Source organism: Penicillium nucicola (assembly GCF_028828085.1).
Source record: "Penicillium nucicola strain IBT 29836 chromosome Unknown utg000002l, whole genome shotgun sequence".
Classification (NCBI taxonomy): domain Eukaryota; kingdom Fungi; phylum Ascomycota; class Eurotiomycetes; order Eurotiales; family Aspergillaceae; genus Penicillium; species Penicillium nucicola.
The window spans coordinates 3,380,556-3,404,150 of record NW_026643126.1 but is presented as its reverse complement, the minus strand read 5'-3'; the positions used below and the strand labels follow the sequence as shown (position 1 = coordinate 3,404,150).

Sequence of the window (23,595 nt, the reverse complement as noted above, 5' to 3'; positions counted from 1 at the left end):
TTTACTGTCTCTTCTCTCCTTCTACATGCCTCCAGGCAGGAACACATTTCCAGACAAAGTGCATTGCGAATGTGCTGTTCAGAAGTCACACGCCCCTAGTCGTGCTATAGTATCATGTTACAACCATTCCATTCTACTCTACTTATTTCTCCTAACTACGGTTTTTGGTACATACGACCACAGGGTGTGGAGAACAGGGCTTCCCGTCCGCTCAGCCGTACTTAAGCCAATTATTCTGCACAGTCAATAATCAATGCGCCTTGAGCACCCAAGCGGCACTCTAGGGTGAGTGTGAGTGATATAGGTGAGAAGTCTCGAGACCGGGGTGACAAAGGTGAGAACGGGGTGACAATTCTCACCCTTAGGGTGAGAGGGGCCAACTCCCTCTAAGCCTATGCAAAAAAAAATAGAAGAAATAAATACATCCCTAGAGGCCCTTCCTCTAGTCTATCATAATTTTTTTCGAGTTCCTTAACCATATTATCTAAAAGAACCATCGAGGAAACACTTAGCGAAGGTATCGCTCTTACCATATCACGTGGATTCATACGTAAATATTAGAAGGAGAAGGAAGAGGTAGATAATATTATCTCCTACCGCGACCTAGCGCCCGCTATATAAGAAAAATATAACGGCGTAGTTCTCACATAGGCTTTATAGGTTTAACGGTCGTAACTTACTAAATCGAAGTTACTAATTAGTAGTAGATAGAGGCTTTCCCGTAACGAGTCGATAGAGTCGAACTTTCCTAACCTACCTATACCGTCTACCAAACTTCTAAAACTTTTCGTAGAGTTTTATATTACGTCACGCAAAAATATTCCGGCTTAAAAGTCGGTTTATAATAAACTCACTAGCTTTACGTCACGTTAGGAGCGAGACACTTCGCGACTACTTTCCGATAAAGTTAAATAAGACGTTCTTAACGTAAGAGGTATTTATCCCTTTAAATTTAGCTGCTAATAAAGAAATAAAAGTATATTAGAACTACCCTTACGGTGAAATATAAGCTTCGTATAAAGCCTAGAGAGCGGTTCCTAGTTAACGGAAAGGATATAGGATACTTACTCCGACGTCTATTTATAAATGACTATCACGACTATATATATAAGAGAGCGCGTATTTAGACCGGAAGTGCTCTCTTATTCTTTACCGGCTCGGGCGTAAGAGTAGGGGCCGTTATTAAATTAAGTGCTTATCGGGAAACGAATAAATATTTATACTATAGGGTTTATTCTAGATAATAAAGACCTATTATTATATTAAAACTGACTTTAGCTATTAGCACCTTTTATTCTATCTTAAATAGAGTAAAGGAAGGAAGTACCTAATACGTTAGATCATAATTAATCCTAAATTCCTTAAAGGCTAGCGTTATCGCGACGATACTAATTTATAAGTTTTAAGCGCTATAGTTATACTATATAGAAAAAGCTAATATATTATTAAAAGACTAAAGAACTAGATTAGAGAGTATCTAATCCTTAGAATAAACTTTATCTTCTAGGCAATTATTTATAGGATCGCGGATAGCGCCTTTAAAGGAAAGGCCACGGTAGAAGATATTCTAGCTACTAAGCTACCTCTAAGAAGAGAATCATAGACCTTAGAATAGAATAACGCTATAAGGAATATTCTATTCTTTAGGATAGTCACTACTTAGGGACCTTACCTAATAAGGGTATTAACGTTCTCCTTATTACGCCACAATTTCACTCGTTTAATATAGCGCGACGGATTTAAAGACTAGTTACGTATATATAGAATTCGCGGAGGCGTTACTAACAAGATTAACCGTAAGTAAAACTACAGTGTTAAAATCTTTTTATTACTAAACGAGTTTAGCTAAGGCATCTTAGGCTACTCGCGGCTAGGCCCTTAATCACTAGAACCATAATACGTATCTAAAGTACTAGGCTCCTTTAAAGGCATTAGATATATAAGCCTTATTCTATAATATAGAACCGGACTATAAAGCCCGCGATATAGAATAAAGTATATCCTATCACCGAGACCGAAATATACCACTCTAACTAAATATAGCCTCGCTCCATCGTGGTGCTTTCCGAATTTTTCTCTCTGTGTAGCAAGGAAAATGTGCATCGAAATGTCATCCAAAAGATCTTTCCGTTCGAGAGCTGTTTCCCTGTCTAATATAAATGAGAATGAAGAATCCCTCAGTACACAAATGGAAAACGTACTCCCGAGCTGCTTGTATAGTTGCTCAGACTATTTCAAGGAGCGGTTTGCTTCAACCCCTTCCGCCAAAGTGAGTATTCCAATCAAACTTTGTTCTCGCTCGACCATTTTGTGAAAATCATTATAAGCCGAGGCGAGCTCAGCATCTTCTCCAGACACGAGATTCCGCAGCGCTTTGACTAATACAGATTACATAAGCTCGGACTACGGCTCCGTAATTATATTCTTACCGAATCGCTTTTTTTTGTGTATTTCGCACAAATCCCACATAAAACCAATACTGATGTCAAAACTTCAGCCAAAATAGATTCGAGACCAGGTACTAGAGGTAATTTGCCCTCAATTATCTTCAGTCGTTCGAGATACGATTCGAGATCACTGAAAAACTCGGTGATCTTGTCAAAGTCAGCCGATACAGAGTTCGCAGTCTATAAAATATCAGCATGCTAAAACACAGTAGGCTAAGCCCGTACGTTTATCAGATGTCGCACTGCCGTGAAGATAGCCATGCTGGGTGGGAAAGACTATATCTCGACAAGGCTCATGTTATCTTTAGCTGTCTATAGAGATTTTAACAGCACTTACGTTTGATGCTCCCTAAGCAACAACCTCACTGATCGTTTCGATGGATTTCAGACTTCGGCTGACGAGACTTTGATGAGGTCTAGTTATGTTCTGGTGAGATTGTTGCAGAGGTTTGATAAGGTTGAGGATGTGCACCCCGAGTCGGAAATTCGTTATGGGGTTTCGCTAAATTCTTGTCCGGCTGATCCGGTTACTGTAAGATTCCATCAGGCTCAGAAGGGGATTTGAATTATTTGGGCAGGATTGGGATTGATAGGACTCACTGTTTTTGTTGTTTGGATCATTCTTTTGAGTCTGTGACCTATAATATATCCTTCTCAAGCAGGTAAATCTAAATTAATTACAAACTATGGAGTAGATTGTAGTATTTCAAATACTTGAGAACAGTACTGAGAAAGTCTATATTATCTATCCAACTGCCAAGAATTGGTATATTCGTACTATTTAGGGCCCAATGGACCCCATTAAAGCCCAGTGAATTTTCACCCAAAGCCCAAAGCCCGGCCCATTTGCCTGTTAGGTGGGGCTGGGCCCTGGACTTCATAGGACGGTGCGGAAGTCTATGGGTTACCCACTCAACCTAGTCCACTCCAGGGCCTATAATTTAGAGAACCCGTCTACCAAGACACTCCGCCGGTACTTTCGCAATACAATCAGTGACTACTCAATATTTGCGGTAGAAAGCTTGCCCAGTAATGTTAGGGAATTACTTACTTACTCTGGATTGTTGGACTACTCTGTTTCGGAAAACACCATCTTATTTATAAAATCCACAAAGATAATTGACAATCAAATCTATTTATCACTTTAATATGTTTCTTTGTGCACTGCAACCGGAATTGTAATCCAAGGGCGGATTCTGGCGTGTGGCACGACTTTCAGGCACAGTAGGTATCGCACCGGACATACTCAAATTTGGGAATTCGTGATTTTCCACGAACGGGGAGGGTAATGGAAAACAGTCAGGCGTGGCTTGGACTCTCTGGGTAGCAGACAAATTGAAATAATCAGTAGGAGATTCGCCGGAGTTCTCATCAATAATGTGTTGATGAGGCGTGCTGCCACTTGAGAATCCCATGTGTTTTCGCAGCAAAGGGAAAAAGACAGTAATAAGAGCCTTGAATGAAGGAATACATGCTATGAATATGGCAGTGCAGATCTCCACAATTGACCAATTCAATGCATTTACTAAATCCCCTATTAAAAGGCAGTTAGAACAGGCTATCAAATAATAGTGGATAGTATCAACAAACATGTGTAGTCAACTTGGAAGCGTTTCAAGTAAGTGGCTCGAATGATGCTGGTCGCACAAACCCTACGATATGTAGCGTCAGTCCGAGACATAAAATCGAGATATAGCTGGAACTTGTAACAAGGAAGACTTACAATAACCCAAGTCCGAACAATAAAACAACGCCCACCTTTGCTCCACGCTTCATCTGAAGTGTCAGTAATTTTGAGATTGGCAGTGTAAAGATAGCAATATTTGTAACCAGTCGCGTGACAAAATGAACAATGTAGAAGATGTAAAGATCCAAACACCTCCCTTGAACTGAACCAGTGGCGTCCACGAGCTTTCGTATTGGTGAGCATTGAAAAACAAATACGAGAATTTCTTCCGTGAACTGCAATACCACAATGGTTATAAGAAGCCAATAAGCCCAGCCGACATGTGCCACTGCAAACAATCGTTTATATAGTAAGCAGAATGAAACCTGGATTGCAGTCATTGCAATGAGATATGAAATAGCAGTCACGACGATAAGCTATCGGTTTTGTAAGGATCAATCAACATTTCAAGGTATTAACGGTTCCACACCTTCAAAAACATAGACATTGCAGGTATGTCTGCTTTAACTGCTTCGATGTGTCTACCGTATCCGTATCTAGTCACTGCAAATGTGTCAGAGCTTGCAAGTGGATATCGTGCGAGATGGAAGAATATACTCCACATAGAAATGAAGCATAATACAAAGGCAAAAATCTATATGCACAGTCAGCAAGCCCAGAGATTTCGAGACCTCAGGTCACCTCTAATGTAGAAAGATATCATACCCAACTTATAACGCAAAGAACTTGAAAAAAACGTTCGTTTCTTCAGCTTTGAGTTTCAGGTCTTTTTTCGATAATGGGCCACGTACCATCATCGGTGTGAAGATTTTGAGGATGGCCTAGCATCAGAAGCTTGACAAAAACTCCAGTGGAGGCCAACACTAGCATGATCGTGCTACAGATGATAATGTTTGGCACCATAGTTTCTTCCATTTGGCCTTCATGCAAGCTGCTAGCTTGCTTTGAGTGTAGGCATGCTAAGACGTGGTCTGGTGGCATAGTTGCGTGTCAAATGGGACCATCGCAGTCTTCCCGTGCTGGTTGAGAGACACATATTATGTCGCGTGTCATAGGTTGGTCATGGCATGACGAGAGATTAAAAAAAGGATGGATTCATATGGCTCAGAAAAGGAATCAGGTCACCTATATGTAATGTCTCTTTTTTTGGTATAACCATGGAACATCTTACGAGGCAGGGCTATGCTGTTCATCTGGGGGGGAAAGCGACCTCGGGAATGGGTTCAGCTTAGTCATTTTAACTGGCGAAAGCGAAGTTGTGTTTGAGTTCAATTTAGTCTAGGCCAAAAGTCTCATCATCAGCGGCGTAGTAATTCCCTCGGGTAGTTTAAGTTTAGTGACTTTTTGAGGATAATTTCCTTACTAATCAAATTTTTGTACATTCTCTGTTGTGCTTTCTTGCAGTCTCATCGAATGTCAAAATATCAACTCACCAATAGTATAGACAAGGTTCGGAGTATGTTTGGATAAGCAGTCCAGCAAACCTCCCCCAGCGAAGACTCGGTATAATTTTGAAGATGATATATTTCTATCAACACTTAATTCAACCACATACGACCACAGGATGTAGAGAACAAGGGTTCCTGTCCGCTCAGCCGTACTTAAACCACACGCCATAAGGATATTTGATTATTTTAAGACCTTCTTGTTTAAAGCAGCATTTCAAGCCTTACTAAGGTAAATATGGATGAGTTAAGTGATTTAAATAATCGAAGATGAGTTGGGTGATTTAGATTAGACCTGGTAATGACCCGTGCGTGGGTGACCCTCATGACCCTCGGACTAGACTTCCGCACGACCCGGAAATGGGTCGAAGCCCGCCGTAAGGCCCCAACCCTCCAGAGTTCTCACCGCTAACAAAAGTTCCCGACATTCTCACGGTTGAAAGAACTCCCAACTTGCTGTCGGCTGAAAAGAAGTTCCCGAGGCCCTCCTTACGGCCGATATAAGCTCTTTTTCTCCCTCACAATATGCTATCTTTTAAAGTTCGATGTTTACACGCCTATTGTCCGGGGTCCTCAAGCAAAGCTTCATTGCACCAATCATTATGCCCCGGACAACTTGCAATGGCTAATCACTTACCCCTTGGAAGGATCCTTAGCAACCATGGCGACCGATATCTGGACTTACAAATTTAGAAGCTCAACCATTAGTTCATATAGGGATAACCTGAAAATCTGCGCACGCTGATACGGGGCAGATACGATGATGCGGGTAAACGACCCGAAGCGGTCGATGGAATTTGACAAATTCCTTGGCTTGAGCTTGGTCAACATTCAGTATCAATATGCTGGAATGGAAGTTCTGCAACTATTGCCTGGCTTATAACGGGCTGGCTTCTCTATAGAGTAATCGTTCTTGGGTTGAATGTAACACAGTCTTAGAACTCACATATAACTACGGTACCGAGAATAAACCGAGCTATATTGTAGTAAACGGTAACACTGATTTTTTTTTGCAGCTTTAACTACTCTGTATTGCAATCGGGGTCCCTTTTCACTGGTAATTTGGACAAAACCAGTTGACTTTGAATGCACCTGCTTCCACACTGGCAATAATATATACTCGGATGTTCCAAGATTCCAAGATTGTTACCATCAGTACTTACTTAAGTAGTTGAACCCCCTAACTGGGACCGAGCCGAGATCTTCTGACAGCAAGCTCTCCGACTCCAATTTCCGCGACGAATCAAAGCCTTTACCGACCACACTAGAAATTCAAGTACGACGACACTTCGTTAGTTTGAAATTTCTGGGTGATTATTAGATAAGACAGCGAAGATAAGAGCAGATATGGACGAGACTGAATTGATATTGTATTCAATGCCTGGAAGAAGAAGAAGGGGAGGAAGAGAGAGAGAAAGCAAGAAGTAGGATTTATCACCCACGGCACCATCATGATCCTCAACAAGAAATGAATCAAGTCACACGCACAAGAGAAACATTTTCGATAGTTGATACCAAAGAACACCAACAAATTTAACAACCCAGAACCCACCGATTGCCCAATTAACGATAGTAAAATAAACTATGAAGCGACCAGAATTGATATTTTCCACGTGGGATATTTGTTCTTCCTTGTTCGGTAGGACAAGATACCACAGCAGAGCACAAAGCAACAAGTTAGACATTGCCCACGTCAGGACTAAACCCCGCGAATATAATGGCATACAAGGAGGAGCCAAGAGTCCTACTTTAGGGGGAGGCCGCAAAGCAAATTTGGCGATCTGGGCTTCATATGTCGCGTTGAGATCACCATCGTCTTGAGGGATTCTGACGGAAACTCGTAGAGTTGTGTCGCGGATATCTTGGATAAATTTTGGGACCACAGGAGTTGCTTTAGGAGACCGCCGGGAAAATTCGGCGATCTTGGCTTCATTTTGCGCGTTGAGATCACCAGCAAGCCTGGCAGACTGAGCTTCATATTGCGCATCGAGATCATAATCGTCTTGAGGAATATTGACGGCAACGCGGCCAGGTTCAGATGCAGTTGTGTCGCGGATGTCTTGGAAAAATGTTGGGTCGAACGAATCAACCAAAGGCGCCTCGTTGAGAGTGTTGGAAACACTGAAAAAGGCAGAAATATTGAGGCAGTTGATACGGGCTGGAGCGAGCAAGATGTGCTGTATGATCTATAAGCCAGGTGTTAGTTCTATCCTATACAGGGTATTATTGGCCTGTTTCTTCTCACCCCTAGAAATAAATGCAATGGATTATCGAATAGGGCTAAGCTAGCCAATACCCAGATAATCGGAGTGATGAATATAGGGCAGATTGCCACAACAAATCGCAGCTCCGGAGACCACCAGATATAGGTAGCTTCTTTTTGGGCATTTAGATTGGAGATCGCAAGTTTGGTGGTTTCGGATAGAATGACAGCAGTAATGGAAACGAAGTATGCGGCAAGGCACGCCCATACAGCAAGGACCACGCGCATGTCATACCGAGTTCGAAAGTTTGCTTTCGATCTCCAAATGTCATCACTTAAGCCCAAGATAACCGATATTATAAGCGTCAAAATGTAAACGATGCGCACAAACTTCTCGAGGATCCGACCACTCTCATTTGGAAGCCATGTGTGAAGGAATGAGGAGTTCACCTTGATAAATATGATGAATAGGTTGGCCTGAAATCAATATTAGCTGTCTCTTCTGGTTTTCATTGGGATATGCAAATATTCATCGCTCGCTTACTATAGCAAACCAGCTGATAAAAAGATCAACGAGAAAATATAGAAGCAGGACCACAGTGCCCAGCTTGCGGAAATATCTGTGCTTGACTGTGACTAATTGTCGAGCATGTGTTAGGCACTGGAGAATGAAAACCGCCTTGTCTTGGATTTGTCGGCGCTGGCTACGGATGTAACCTGATATTGATATTGGTACATGAAGTGGTGAGCTTTCATCGGTAGATCGTATGGGAAGACGCGCTTTAGATCGTCGAGAATAGGCGAAGGACCAGCGGAGTTGATGCTGAGAGAAAGGCTCCATAAGCCAAGGCCTATATTCTGGGAAGTCAGATAGGCTGGTGAAAGCTCGGGTGTGCTCAGTTTCCGTCGGGACATTTTCATCACAAAAGGTAGAGCTACCCGTGCGATCGGGCTTTTTCTCTGGCTTTAAATACCGAAAAGCCGAGAATGTTGTGGGAAAGACTTGTATTGACCCGAGACCGGATGCCACTGGCTTGTCAAACGTGTGAATCAACTTTTGTTCGAGGGCACTGGCGGCAAAGAAAGGGTATCGTAACCAGTCGATGGTTGAAAGAACCTGAGGAACAACCTGCCCGACTGCTCCACCACAGCTCTTTTTCCTATCGATTTTCTTCCACATTCGATATACCGCATCGCGTTGTGGCATCAAGCCAGGTGGAATGAAAACAAGCATATGAGGCTGCAATGTCGGCAGCACAGCTTCGGAGAGCCATGAATGAGCCTCAATACGGCCCTCGGATTTTTCCTTCAGACAAAGAAGCATCTGAACTGGTGTTTTCCTTGGGGTACCTGGCGTCCGTGGGATCCCGTTGTGATTCAGATCCACTTGAGTTGTGTACTCGAACATGTGGGCTTCGACGGCTTTTTCCTGAACACTTCCAACCATAAATTCCCAACGAAAAAGACCAAGTAGAGACAACAGCCGTCTGCTGCTCGAGGACAGATTTTGCCGCCCATCTACCACAATGCATATCAGGAACTTCTTCCACCCGTGTTTACCGAACTCCTCGCAATGTCTCGAACACATATAATCGATACAGCGGAACAATGTGCCCAATGTCTGTCCGAGATATTCATTGTCCTGGTGTGTAGAGATATGGAGGATAAGCACGATCTCCGTTTGGCGGGGTTTAGGGTACAGCATTTGGCGGAGCGTGAAATTCTCTTGTCGCGCAAACGTAGGTGAGGCGGTTATTGCCGAGTATTTGGCAGATCTGAATTCGGCGTCATCGTGTCTTTTCTGACTGACAAATGTCTGGAGCAGGGAAAGAGGTACATTCCATTCAATTACTAGGGCTCCTCGAAGTAACGGAACTTCATGAGTAAGTGCTTTCTTGGGGACAGCGATTGTTTCCATTTCAATAATTTCGTCGCCTGTGCTTCTGTTATTTGTGACCATGTGACTGAGCTCCGCCTCCCTAGTTCTTTGTCCTGATGTTGCTGCTCTTTGCGATTGTCTGTCTCTATCGGTGATAATCATACGAAGTGGAGACTGCGGATCGCATTGTTCATCGTGGCTATCGCCATCGCCCTGTCCGATGTCGCGCATTAAAATCAAAACTTTAAAGCCCATGAAAGAATTTCAACAACTCACAATATGCAATTTTGCGCATTGTCTGTCTCCGAGCTCAAAAATTTCACTTATCACGTCGCCAGCTGAAGAAGGCTCATCAATCGGCATTTGATCAGCGGAGGCGGCCATTCTGGAGGTCATATGCAGGCTACGTTTTGAATTTGGGGGTGACATGGACGGCGAGGCCAGGGGTGATCAAGTGAATAGCCCCAGGTGGAAGAAATCTCATTGTTGAGAATGGGTGCTCGCTTTAAAAGGGGCGCAAGATGTGCGAGTGATGGACCACTCCAGTCAGCCTCGAAGCGGTCCACGGGTGGGTGTATGATTTTTCAAACCGCACTATTCTATTTTCGAACTCACCTCCGGGTGACACAGCATCTCTGGGTGTTTGTTATTGATCTCCAGCCAAAGCTTGGCTGCATCCCCACGCTTATTTCGCTGGTTTCATTGGCCACACTGCCCTTGGCCCCCAAAGCGGCTAATCCAAAGTGGGAGGAGCACCAAAAGAGGTGGAAATATGTGCGAATGATAGAACACTCACTCCATTCAGTCTCGCATTGGCGGGTGTATGATTCTGCAACGCATACTATTCTATTTGCGAGCTTGCCTCCAGGTGACATGGTTCCTCCTTTACTTCGTACGTGCTTATTGATCTCAAGCCAAATCTTGGCTGCATACCCCCGCTTATCTTACTGGTTTCATTGACCGCACAGCCCTTGGCCCCCGAGGCGGCTAGTAAAGTGGGAGGGGTGCCAAGAGGGGCTGTGGGTAGCTGAGATCTTTACATCTGGGTTCATAAGGAACCGGTGATGCTCATCATTGCAACGGAGAGGATGTTGAGCCCGCACCGATCATTCGGCACTATCACAGCACGATAATCATGTCTCAGCCAGGATGGCAAATTGACATACCGGGGCTGTCGCAGCTCATCCTCAACGCTGGTGCATATGGACTAAAACAGCTGGCTCTAGCTGGAGTCGATACTCACACGATCGGTTGCATGCTAATGATTGCCGAATATACCCCTGCTTCCCCTGAGTTCCGCACCAAACTGAATAAAACTCGTGAGGAGCAGAGGTCGGAGCAGCTATGGCTTTATAAAATGATTGAGATCGGCGCCTCGGTCAATTTTTTGGCAGACCAAATGCTCAAGACTCGAGCGGGGGAGAATGTTGTTGCTTTAATGTCCGCCATCGCTCCTGTGATGAATGAAGAGAGCTGTATCGCGGTGCTCTCATCTCTGTTCGAGGCTGCGAAAGTGTCGCTTGATAACACCCCGGGCCTGACACAGCTCCAAAATATACGACGCAACCTTTTACCATTGGCTAGTAAAACTGGCATGGCGGAGAAGGTTTTGCACTATCACTATTTTTTCTCTTCGCTACAGAAAAAGTCGAAGCCTTCGGTAGATCCAATTATGCCCTACGAAGCCCCGGCTGTTCCTTACGAAGCCATCCCGGCAGTAAAAGACATTGCACGAATTGTGCAGTTGGTGCACAAGCTCATTGCTTCGGGCGAAAGACAGGTCATCATCTTCAAGGGAATGAGAGGTGCGGCGTGGATTGCGGCATATACTTCGTACGTCCTTGGCCTATCAACATGTGCCTTGGATGTGGACGAAGGACAGGTGCCTATAACAAGCAGTTATGACGCCGCGCAAATCATCTTTGACGTCTCCTCCGATGAAAATAGTGGCGAATTATATCTGGAAGGTGGTATCGAAGATTTGATCTCGTTTGATCACCGCGCTATCGATAAATGCTCGGGATGGTTCGTCGATTGTTCTGTGGTTGAATTTTTTAACACCCATCATCCGGATTTCAAAACCGCACGGCATGCATTGTTCGCCCGAATATCTACCTTTGCTGCAATCGATCTGTTCAACCGTATTGCAGACTTGATCACTTCTTTTGAACTTTCAGAAACAGACGCAGCTCGATACAAATCAGGATTTGGTCGAAATGTGGGACTCGAGCCATATACCATGTCCGTTCTTGTGCATATTCAGGCTCGTGGGTTGCAAATCCTGAAAATTCTGGGGTTCAGACCCCCGAAAGACGGATATCGCTTTCAAGTTTCCAAGTTCTCCGATCATCTCTATTGTGAGGGCCACCTCGAAGACCCAGATCCGATCGATGAAGAATTTGTGAATGAGAAGAGTGAAGATGGCTCTGACAGCGACAGCAGAGAATCCGATGCAGGAGACTCCGACCAGGAGAATAATTTTTTTTCAAACGGCTTCAGATCTTTCGCTCGTCGATTCCGGAAAAAGAGAGAACGGAAGAGAGCAACTTTTAAAAGTCGACGAGGCCAATATGTTGCGTTGGGGGGAATTCAGCTCGACGGAAAGAGAGACGGGAAGAGAGCGGCAGATGATGTAGAAGTGGAACGTTTGCGTCTATACCTTGATGATCCAAACAGCATGGAGCTTCAGCAAGACTTACGAGAAGCCACATCAGATCTATCTGAGCTATCGCAGACGGTCGAAACGGCAGTGAAATTTGCATCTAAGATGGCTTTCACAGATTGGGATCAAAGCCTACACACCATGTCTGCCCGAACATTCTCATACAAAGACATCCCCAAGAAATCTCCCAAATCAACCAAGTTTGAGGGTCACATCGCCGAAGCAATCTGGTTATGCTCTGACGGAATGTCGATAGACAATATTGAGCAGCGCATGTGGACTGACGACTGGGTTGCACTGGATATTGAAGGGGTCATTTTGATTCGCAATGCTGCACTACCAGCCAGTCACACGAATCTCAAGGGAGCCTTTTGGGCTTTCGCCGTGGGGCAATCACATACCAAAGCCAGCAATTCGCCAAAATCAGGACCGACCAGATTAATGCACTGGGTCATAATCTTGTGCTTCAACATAAAGACAAACTTCATCGGTCGGAGATGAGGGGTCCCAAGAACGCGTATCCATCGATGCACTCTCGAAACCTTCTGACAACTATGAGTGACACTATTTTCGTTCGTGTGGAGGTCTTCCCAAACTCAGAGGTCTTTTTGATCGCAAACGGAGGTCTGGCTGCACGGTTCTTGCCTGATTTCCTTGTCACAACTGCATGCGAACACGGATACTATCCGAATGTAGCCATGGAAGGACTAAAAAGATTGGAAGCAGATTTTCATGAGGGCCTCTTCGTTGATGATGTTGAATCCCGAAACAAGCTGCAACGCGATTTTTCCATGCGCATTTCGTATCAACAAGTGAGTGAAAACACCCTGGGGCAGTGGCTTGCTCTACAGTGGCAGCCGGCACAAAATTCTGGGCGATGCCTACGCATTATGCAACAAGATTGCTGTCTTTCCTGTCTGCTATTACGTCTATCAAATAGCATTTTCGATTACAACGCGCCGAGGGACTACCCGGTGTGCATTGTGGCAGTGCAACCAGAGCGGCATACTGTCCGTGACTAAACTCTTGAAAAAATAGCAGACGTCAACGCGCAGGGCGGTGATTATACCAACGGTCACTAGGCCGCCTTACTTGAAGGCGATTCACCGACTGTCAATCTTCCTCAAAGAGGAGGCTTTGTGTCGCTGGACACGAGGCTAAAGTGCTGGGTGGTCAGATGACCCTTTTTGTGTTGTAGATAGATCTCTTTCTTTCTCTCTCACTCACGCTCACTCTCTCTTTTTCCCCCTCCGATTCTTTTTATTTCCTGATAGATCGCGCAATACAGTCGCTTCTACAGGTTCTTACCCATTTTATATAGCCGCCTTATTGCCCCGTCTTTCTTCAAACCCTTTTACTTTTTTTTGAACAAGTTGTGTATTGAGGCTTCCTCGGTTCATTCCCTTATCAAGGATTATCTCAAACAAGGTGTATAATTGTACCTATAAATCCTTTGAGCCAAGCGCACTCACCATTATTTAATATGAACAAGACACTGAGTCTTTCTGAAGTCTAGTAATATTAAATCAACCTCATCCAGCAGGCTAATTGTAATTGTTCATATCGAAAGCTAATATAGGGGTTATTAAATCATAATAACTAATGCTAATCGAAAAGATCCTAATACTGTAACTTAATAAAAGTCATAACGAGTATTTAAAGAGCTCTGAAAAAGAAGCCTGCCGTTATCTTTTTTACGAACGCTGTAATCCCATGACTGCCAACTGCCGCTCAGCTGGGAAGGTCAGTGCGGCAGTCGGTGATTTTCACTGAGCTTATCACCCTGTCTATAGCGCACTCACCCTTGTCACCCCCAGTCGCGCGACAGTAAAGCGGCACTCGCCCCTTTCTCACCCAGGCGGCACCCACCCGACTACTGGCCGCGTTTAAGCCACACGCCGGTAAGTTAGTAGTTAGGTGGGTGACCACTAGCGAATCCTTACTGTTGTATGTTTTTTATTTTTTTGCACTTTTCTGATTTTCTTGTTTGTAGTCAATGTAGCCAAATGGGAGCGGCTCAATGGCAGTCTCATAAGACAGACAGGTCGATAAAGGGGCGAAACGAGAAAATACCCGACAATTATCAGGGGATGCTCTATCTACAGGGCCACTTGGAAAGGAACGTGCCAAAGAAGGATGGATTGCTTGGACAAATGCCGAACCGTAGCCGCGCCTGAGACATGTACAGTAGGTCCTTCGATGGAGCATTTCTCTTACATGCCTAAGGCCTGGGAAATGTAATATAGTCATACAATACTGCGCTTGAGCCATTGCTGTCTGGTCAAGAGGCCAGGCATGATTCAGTGTCAACACTTAGGGACCATCCGGTGTTGATCGATGAAACATCTGCTTGGTTGGATTCGTGGGTTGTTTTGGTGATTTTAGCCTTGCTGGAACCGATGTTTTGTTGGCCGAAAGTTCCGACTATTTTTAATTATTCAACGCCTACCCAAGGACTTTACTAGATTCGCATGAAGGTTCCAAGTCGGTTTTCAGTGTATATATAAGGAAGCCAGCATCTCGAAGGAGTTTGATATATGGGAGAAGTTGGGACCACACTTGCTCCGCGTCGTCGTCAAAGTCCATCAGTAGTACCAATGATTTTGTAGAGTCAGGGTTGAAAACTCCAGCAATATTACCCCCATTTCTATTTGCTGAATAATGTAGGACCTCTACCTAGGAGTTTTGCTCTCAAATCGTGATCAGAAGGGAATTCGGCCCAATCAACAGTTCATTTCTAACTGGAAAATCTGTCATTTCGATGCCCAGAAAGCCCCACTCGATAGCGGATTGCAATGGGATGCGACGTTTACGGGCTTTATGTGAGTAACAGGTGAGAAGGATTGTGTCCTGTGTCGTCCTGAGACAACCAAATTTTCATTTCTTAGAGAATTACAGCTCTGAGTAGAAGATGCAAAATGCTCGGAAAACTAAATTCTATCGCCTTTTTTGATCAAGAGAAGAAGCTTGAAGAAACCATCGGTTTAAGCCAGAAATCAGCTATGTTCAGCATGAAAAGTGACGAGAAAAACAATCTCCTCAAGACAATAGCAAAGCCCAGCAACAGCACTTTACTATGCGGCCTAATAGTACTAGATTGGGTCATGTAGATCCATAGCTAATCTTCAACAACTTATTTGTAATCTACTTGACGAGCTTGCCGCACAACCTTTCACGTTCAAGTGAAAGCTTGGCACGTAGTATAGATCAAATGCGTGCAAAGCCTCCAGGAGCTTGTTAGAAGTAAAAGTGACCAAAGCAATAAAATAAAAAAACTTTTCCTGGCACGCGATCTCAAGTTCCATGGGTTGGTTGAGTAACAGAAATAGGCAGCAGCAATCTGAAAAGAGCCAAGATGTGCTGAACTACACCTATCTTGGTAAAGGTCCGGCCAGCCGTCTTGGCTTTAGCATTATCTGATCGAAGCTTTTAAAAGCAGACCAATAGGCTATAATCTGTTGAGCATGTGCCTACTATGGTTGCTTCTTTGTGGCCCTGTTCGCTCAAATGGCTGCCAAGTATAGCCTTGGCGCGGACACATTGAGCAGTAGCAATTTAAGGCACGGACCCTGAAAATAGCCCTACATTGTGAAAGTTCTTCTCTTACAACCTGGGTATATATCGAAAGTATGGCCCTTTTGCAGCTTCTTATCTGATTTTTCCCTCCCGGGTTCAAGTTTTCGTTCAAATTGGTCAGACCAGGATGACGGTCAATGTTTTTGCAGTCCCCAGTAAGACTCAATTTTCTCAATTGTAGGTCTTCCGGTTGACTTTTATCTAGTCTTCTTCATCTGCCTCCGAGAATGCCTCGAAACAAGTATCATTGTGTCGGTGCTACTCACGTTCTTGAAGCAGTCGCTTGGGGCAGAGGAAGATCGTGAGGCATATCGGAAGCTGGTCAAGCAGGTAACTTGAAGAAAACACAGTACTCGTATAAATTGGGTTATTGCTAATGTTAATCAGGTTTGGCTTGGGGTGGCTCTTGGTGTTATTGTCTCTGTTTGCATCGGAGCTGGCTTTATCGGAGCGTTCTACGGCCTGGGAAAGGATAAATTCTCCAGCTCATCAGATATCTGGGAAGGTGTCTTCTCGCTGGTTGCCAGTGTTATTATCACCGTTATGGGAGCTGCCCTTCTACGGGTCAACAAACTTCAAGACAAATGGCGAATCAAATTATCCCAGGTTTTGACGAAAAGAAATGGCGAGAACGAAACACGAAGAGCCCGGGTCAAGCTTTGGATGGAAAAGTATTCGATTTTCATGCTTCCTTTTGTGACTGTTCTGCGTGAAGGTCTCGAGGCCGTAGTATTCATCGGTGGTGTGAGTCTGAGTTTCCCTGCACAATCTTTCCCGCTGGCAGTCATTACGGGTCTGTTGGCTGGTGCTGTCATTGGATATATCCTGTACCGGTAAGCAGCATGAAATAGTGGTCACTTATTTTGCTATTGCTGATGACCGATGAAATGATCCTTAGTGGCGGAAATCAAGCCTCACTACAGGTCTTCCTAATTGTTTCGACGTGCTTCCTCTATCTTGTCGCTGCTGGTCTATTCTCGAAGGGAGTCTGGTTTCTTGAAGCTCATGCTTGGAACGATAAGGCGGGAAGCGGCGCTACCGAGAATGGCTCTGGTGCTGGCTCATATAATATCCAGCAAAGTGTCTGGCATGTCAACTGCTGCAATCCACTCACCAACGGAGGAGGCGGCTGGGGCATCTTTAGTGGAATCCTCGGCTGGCAAAACTCTGCCACATATGGCTCGGTCATCTCGTACAACATCTATTGGATCGCAGTCTCCGTCTGGTTCATTGGGCTCCGACATCAGGAGCGCCATGGAAAATTCAAACTGATTGATCGGTGCCTTGGGCGATGGAGAAGTCAAGAAACCGAGTGGCAAGAGCAGGCTGTCTTTACCAACCCTGAAGTGGTGACTGCTAGTGGCGCCAAAACGTCTGGTCCTTAGGTGAACCTCAGGGTCGATTAAATCACTGGGTGGTCGTGCTTATCAGAATGGAACAAAAAAGTGAAATAAGAACGATATTACGAGTCACAGGAAAATCGCAGGATGATCTCTATTTATGAACCTGGAAGATCTTATTTTACTTCAGACGGATGGCGGGTTTCAGTTGTCTGTCCCAGGAGAAGTCAACTGGGCTGAACAAGCGAGGAAGAGTTATGCTGGCATTATAGTCAGTATTCTGGAGGTTCTACATTGGTGAGCCTTTCATTTATCCGATTGAAGAGGAGAGAACCTACGTTATTCGAGAATTTAGAGAATTGAGGCATTAGACACATTCTTTTCCGGATCTTCTGCTAATACAAACAACAAATTGGAGAGAGATAGTCAAATGTACACCCAGTGTGGTCGGCCAAGAGGCCTGCACTAAGGGATACAGCGATGTTGAAAAACTTGGCGCTCTGTTACTACCTAGTATTGTATAAGGTTCTTCATTTTTTCTATAACTTGGTCACCCCTTCCACTCCTAGTCATGCTATATTATCACTATTACAATCATTCAATTCTACTCTACTTATTTCTCCTGACTACTATGTCCAGTACATACGACCACAGGGTGTGGAGAACAGGGCTTCCCGTCCACTTAGCCGTACTTAAGCTACTGGATTCTGTGCGGTCAATAATTAATGCGCCTTTAGCACCTAAGCGGCACTCTAGGGTGAGTGCAGGTGATATAGGCGAGAAGTCTCGAGACTAGGGTGATAGAAGTGGGAATATGGTGATAGGGGCTAACCTACTCTAAGCCTATATAAAAAAAATAGTGGAAGAAATGAATATAGCCCTTAAGGCCCTTCCTTTAGTCTACTATAAATCTTTTCGAGTTCCTTAACTATATTACCTAAAAGAACCCTTAAGGAAATACTTCGCGACGGTATCGTAATAGCTATATTACGTAGATTTATACTTAAATATTAAAAGGAGAAGGAAGAGGTAGATAATATTATCTCCTACTACGACCTAGCTCCCGCTATATTAGTAAAGTATAATGGCGTAGTTCTAACTAAGGCTTTATATATTCTACGCTTGTAAATTACCGAATTAAGGTTACTAATTAGTAGTAGATAGAGACTTTACCTGTAAAGGGTATATGTTATTACAGGTGTACGGCCTGTCAATCAAGCAAGGGAGAAATGGTTCTAAGGGGAGGAAACACTGCAGTCTCGTATTGTGTCCAAGACTGATTCTTGACGGAATCAGTGGGGTCCCGAGGGGGGCCCTGACTATACCCATGGATCCCGTCCCGGAGTCAGCTAACAATACCCCGCTTTGCCGAGTGTTATGTGACCTAGGCTTCCTTTGAGTCCTCCAAGAAAAGAAGGTATTTATATACAGGCAAACGGAAACGTCCACTCTTAGACCATTATCCGTTACAAGGTGGAACTGATTTCGAGCGCGTCTATAACTAGATATTTTGATTTATTTATCTTAAGTCAAGGATTCGTCTACTTTTAGGGACGCGCTTATGAGTAGGGAAGTACCGGGAGGTAGGGAAGAACTAGGGAGTAGGGAAGAATTAGGGAGAAGGGAAGCACCGGGGAGTAGGGAAGCACCGGGAGGTAGGGAAGAGAAAATGTCATTAAAATATCAGTTGTACGTCACTCTGCGAGCGCTGACGTCGAATCTGCTGTCGCTGTTGACCAGCGCTGGGTGGTTAGGGCGACTTTCTGTAGATGTGATGTACCCGCGGCCGGCGGCCTTTGAAGTCCGGAATTCATCTGGCGCATGGGTCGGCGACCCGTTTGTTGGTTTCTTGTTAATTTTCTTGTTGGTTTTCCTGTTGGTTTTCCTGTTGGTTTCTTCTTGGTTTCTTTGTTGGTTGTTAGTTTGACCGATGGTATTACCTCGTTTCTTGTTGGAAGTCCAGAAGGTCGATGATTGGATCAACTATGCAGGGGGCGGTTCATTAATAATTCGGGGCCAAACGCCTCCTTTTATCTGAACCTCTTCTCTCCCGACCTGCTCTGATTTCCTTTCTCTGCTACCTTCTTCATTTAGAAAGAGTATCTCCCAGAAGCATTTCGACCATACCCGAAGGCCCATCTGCAAAGAGTAAAAGAAGCCATGTCATGCGAACTGGAGCCTCCGCCCATAGAGCCTCCTGGCTACCGTGATTGGAGGCGGTTCCTCCTTGAGGATACTGCTGCAGCATGCGAGATGGGAAACAGTGAAGGCAAACCATATTTCAAGTTTATGGCAGACACGGAGTTCATGATTAGCAGCAAGCAGAAAAATGCCGAGGCTGAACCTCTCGACGACCTGGCGGTTTTTGCTTGGGATAAGGACGAAGGGGTCTGGGTCCTGGAGGGGTCAGCAGAAATATTTGATAATCTTCGACGCCTGCTTGGTCGAGATCTCCTGCTCTGGCATGAGGCGCTGGAAAGATGTGGAGCAGTTTACTATAGCCACTGTAAGAGAACTTGTATCCTTTGAGCTTTCATCTGCTAACAGATATGATGATAGGGCGTTATTGTCCATGGAGCAAAGCTGCCCTTGAGGTCTCAGTTAAAAATGGCTTTGGATATAGACCTTTCTTTCAGAGAATCTCCGACCTTCGAAGTCTACAGGATTTTGAAGTGGAGGATGCAAAGCTCTGATACCGGGGGGTCCTAGAAATACTGTTCTTTTGGCTATGCTGGTGATGATTTCATGGGATAGCAGCTCTCAGGAAGATGAGCGTATAATGAGCTCGGTGTCACACTCTACTTAGTTGCTGTAGTAGCGTATTTCCCTAGCGAGCTGGCCAACCTCACCGTGCTGGCCAGATGCCAGTATTTCGGTAAGAGTATTACAGGTAATTTAAAGAACTATTCATCACATGATATCTACTTTCAGTACGATTTAACATCTGAAACCGAGCTAGGTCCGAACTAGATTCGCATGTTTCGGCATAGGGTGCGAGAAAGATTCTCTGACTGTAAAGTGGTGAAACCGATTTCGATCCTCCCTGTAGCTAGACGAATATGAAATGAATGTGAGAAAATTTTGCAACGGTATATCAATTTCATAAATTGATATTAGATCAGTCGCTTTCAATTTAGCTCTCTACAAAGTCCGCCTTTAAGTTTTGAAGTCATACTATGATAACTAGCTAAGTGAAGGTCAATCCCACTAAGGATATATGAAATTATGACAATTTCTAAGCAAAAAATCTACTTTACAGGAAAATTGAGATTATGTAAGGCTAGCGATTAAATATCAATCCTTAGTTAAGTCGCTAGATATTTAGGCGCTATTCTACGATCAAGATCCCGACTACGAATGCCGGGGTATAGAGCTCTTCACCAAACCCCGAGGATATAGTGTATGCGCGTTCATCTCCCCTGCATGAAGCATAGTCCAACAAACTAGGATTTATGTCAGACAGCCACCACCCCCTATTCACTACCAGATCGAGTGGAGGGTAAATTGGAACAACCGGGTTATGGCAAAAGGACACGGAACAAAACAAGACCTAGCTCCGCCATCTAGGTCGTATTGGGAACAATCAAGAGACACGGCTGATGATATTTTACGCCGGAATATTGAGACTGAAGATATCAACTTGGTCGTATGTGTTATGAAAAGCGGAGGCAGGAAAGTAAATTATAAGAAAAAAGATAGATTTGTCATTGTACTTCCGGGAAACGGCGTCCACGCATACTGTGATTTTTTTTCCCAAATCTTAATACCAAGATCCACTAGCCTACACTGAATATAGTCCGGCAATCGCCCTATTCCCGTGCCATCACCTTTACGTGACTTATATCTGACAGGCGCACGAGATTATGCGGTGTACTGGACCGCTGCGCCATCACAGATGGCCCGAGCAACGCGAAAGACCACTAGACTGGCTTCTCACCTAGAAGAGCGAAGCTTCCTTCCTTGTCAACCTTAGCATAGCAATGGCCATCGTGTCCAGCCTGTCTGCTGGTCTCCACTGCCTCTCTCGCTCGCGGGCGCATCTGCTTCTCATACTCTTCGATGGCGTCATTCATTGATGTGTGGCCATCAGCAGCCGACTTGATAGTATCCGCGAGTTGACAGGCATCCACGATGGCATGGTTCACTCCCTCGCCGCGATCTGCTGAAGTTAGTTCGGATTTGTTTCCTCATGAGCAGATAAACTTACAGATCACCATACAATGGGCCGCGTCGCCGATCAAAGTGCAGGTACCATTCCAATTGTCCCACTCAACAGACGGCCAGTCGACGAGGTTGACCTTTGTAACAACAGTGTCATCGGGTAATGAGTCCACAATATCGCGTAAGCGAGGGAAGAATGGCCGGCCTTTTTCTTTGAACACGTCAAGCAAGGGCTGCTTGAACAGTTCATCATCAGCATCGGAAGCCATCCAGGAAAAGTACACTTGTGCACGATAGGGTTTCCCAGGAGATGTGGGAGTGTCTAGCAGAGACCAAAAGACAAAAGTATCTGATTCTGGGTGCGTGCCCATGAAATAGAGTGGATCAACATGGTCTCTGAAATAATTGACTTGCTCTTCACTCATTGTCAGCGCACAACCCACAGCATTGATAGGAAGGCGATGCAGTTTGTAGGTTGTGGGCGCGAGAAACATGCGAACGATCGACGTCGAACCATCTGCACCCACTAGGGCATTTCCTAGAACAGTAGAGCCATCCGTGAACTCGGCCTGGATACCACCCTTGAATTTCTCAATGTTGTCAAGTCGTTTGCCCCACTTATATGCGAGTAAGCCTAAGGTAGACAAAGATAAACATAACGAAAAGAAATCTTTTGATTCACCTTGATGTCCAGACCCTCCATGAGAGCCTTCCGTATTCCGTCCCGTCTCAGCCTAAGTCTCTTGCTTTCTGGAACAGATTGCTCGACTTGTCCCGTCGCGCCGTTGATCCATGGGACTCCGCGGACTTCATCACGACCGATAGCAGGATTCACCTGTGCCTCGCAAACGCGGTCATAAATCTCTGGCAAAATATGCGCTTCCCACGTAATCAAAGTAGAGTGAATGGAAACACCCCATCCTTGGTTGCGAACTTCCGGGGATTCATCGCGCTCAAAGACTGTACAAGGTACTCCGTGGCGACGAAGGGCCTGAGCCAGCGTCAAACCGGCAATTCCTGCCCCGATATACAATTTGTTAGCACGCGATTTAACTTGGCCAGTTTATGACTTGAAAGCATACAATGAGGATCCCCTCGCTCGTGGGATTATTTGCTGAAACATTGGAAGACATAGCTGGTGGTTTGATATTTCTCGACTATGAGACAGTAAATTCTAAATTTTTGTCCGGCACTGGGACAGGTTTTATATGGCTGTTTCTCTAACTATACGTCATTTCCCCCGACCACTTAGTAGGTTAAAAGAGAAGGAGCACGGCATATTCTTGCCGGGCGAGAATGAAAACGTAAATTAGTCTTCCCTCAACAAGCCGGGCGAGTTTTTAGTTTATATACTGGCTAGTGGACCGGGTCCACATCAAGTGCAGATCCTCTCTTCTTCATTTCCGTACTCGGAATTCTCAAATGCTGAGCTCTCGCGCAGTCAAATCCCGAGATCTATGATTCCGCTGACTAATCGGAAGGCGGAAGTTGTGCACTGGTGTCTAACTCCGAAAAGGTCGCCCCCACTTACTGCAACAGAGCAATTAATTCAAATATTGGATTACTCGAATACCAGAGCAGAACTGTAATCAAAGATATAGACCTGGGCACGGGCCACCCACGGCCGGCGGGTACCCATAGTTCGCTGGCTATCCTGGGGAACTGTTGCTTGGCAGATACAAGCGGGACGCTGAATCATTGCTGCTCCGGATGTAGGATCTAGATCAAACCCTTGGCCTCCTTTTCTTAAATTTATGAGCCGGCATAATGAGCATGATTTTATTTGTGATTGATTCTTATGAGAATCAGTCCGTAACGCATATGGGAACGGATGCATCGCACATAGACTAGTCTACTCCGGTAATGTATACAAAACCTTCGGATATCTCTCCGGCCTGATGTTAACCTGATATAATACTTTATCTCTTAATTTGCTTTTATATCTAATCGGTTATTCTCTACGAATGTTTTAATGCAATTTAACTTTGCTTCTCCTTAAGGTGCCTATCTAATGCGTTTCGCTCCTCTTACCCTTTTGTGCTGTGCTGTTGTTACTGCGCTCTCCGGAGTAGACGCTCTGGAAAAGTGGGGTGGGCCTGGGGGTGGGGATAAGGTGTTCCATGGGGTTAATATGTCACAATTTGTACTGTATCCGGCCAATTGGAGATGTCAATGACTCTGTATTTCCATTACCC

At 44.8% G+C, this 23,595-nt stretch overlaps 6 protein-coding genes across 6 annotated transcripts; 3 read left to right on the top strand and 3 right to left on the bottom strand.

Annotated features, from left to right (window-relative positions):
* Positions 1-3,586: 3,586 nt before the first annotated feature.
* Positions 3,587-5,115, bottom strand: N7511_003036 (uncharacterized protein; the record flags this gene model as incomplete). The annotated part of the gene is made up of 5 exons (XM_057125461.1): positions 3,587-3,981; positions 4,038-4,099; positions 4,171-4,550; positions 4,604-4,677; positions 4,926-5,115. 5 exons carry the CDS (start codon positions 5,113-5,115, stop codon positions 3,587-3,589), a joined length of 1,101 nt encoding a protein of 366 aa, XP_056987620.1.
* Positions 5,116-7,057: 1,942 nt separating this feature from the next.
* On the bottom strand, positions 7,058-9,892 carry N7511_003035 (uncharacterized protein; the record flags this gene model as incomplete). The annotated part of the gene is made up of 3 exons (XM_057125460.1): positions 7,058-7,765; positions 7,876-8,259; positions 8,327-9,892. The coding sequence occupies 3 exons, from the start codon at positions 9,890-9,892 to the stop codon at positions 7,058-7,060; spliced, it is 2,658 nt and encodes an 885-aa protein (XP_056987619.1).
* Positions 9,893-10,796: 904 nt separating this feature from the next.
* On the top strand, positions 10,797-12,824 carry N7511_003034 (uncharacterized protein; the record flags this gene model as incomplete). The annotated part of the gene is made up of 1 exon (XM_057125459.1): positions 10,797-12,824. One exon carries the CDS (start codon positions 10,797-10,799, stop codon positions 12,822-12,824), a length of 2,028 nt encoding a protein of 675 aa, XP_056987618.1.
* Positions 12,825-16,082: 3,258 nt separating this feature from the next.
* N7511_003033 (FTR1 family protein) lies at positions 16,083-17,284 on the top strand (the record flags this gene model as incomplete). Its single annotated transcript, XM_057125458.1, has 3 exons — positions 16,083-16,229; positions 16,287-16,732; positions 16,798-17,284. Coding segments are annotated over 3 exons (1,080 nt in total), but the record flags the coding sequence as incomplete, so codon positions are not given.
* A 2,115-nt stretch (positions 17,285-19,399) lies between these two features.
* N7511_003032 (uncharacterized protein) lies at positions 19,400-19,932 on the top strand (the record flags this gene model as incomplete). The annotated part of the gene is made up of 2 exons (XM_057125457.1): positions 19,400-19,745; positions 19,799-19,932. The coding sequence occupies 2 exons, from the start codon at positions 19,400-19,402 to the stop codon at positions 19,930-19,932; spliced, it is 480 nt and encodes a 159-aa protein (XP_056987616.1).
* A 1,227-nt stretch (positions 19,933-21,159) lies between these two features.
* N7511_003031 (FAD-dependent oxidoreductase) lies at positions 21,160-22,533 on the bottom strand (the record flags this gene model as incomplete). The annotated part of the gene is made up of 4 exons (XM_057125456.1): positions 21,160-21,398; positions 21,447-22,017; positions 22,083-22,391; positions 22,483-22,533. The coding sequence occupies 4 exons, from the start codon at positions 22,531-22,533 to the stop codon at positions 21,160-21,162; spliced, it is 1,170 nt and encodes a 389-aa protein (XP_056987615.1).
* Positions 22,534-23,595: the final 1,062 nt, after the last annotated feature.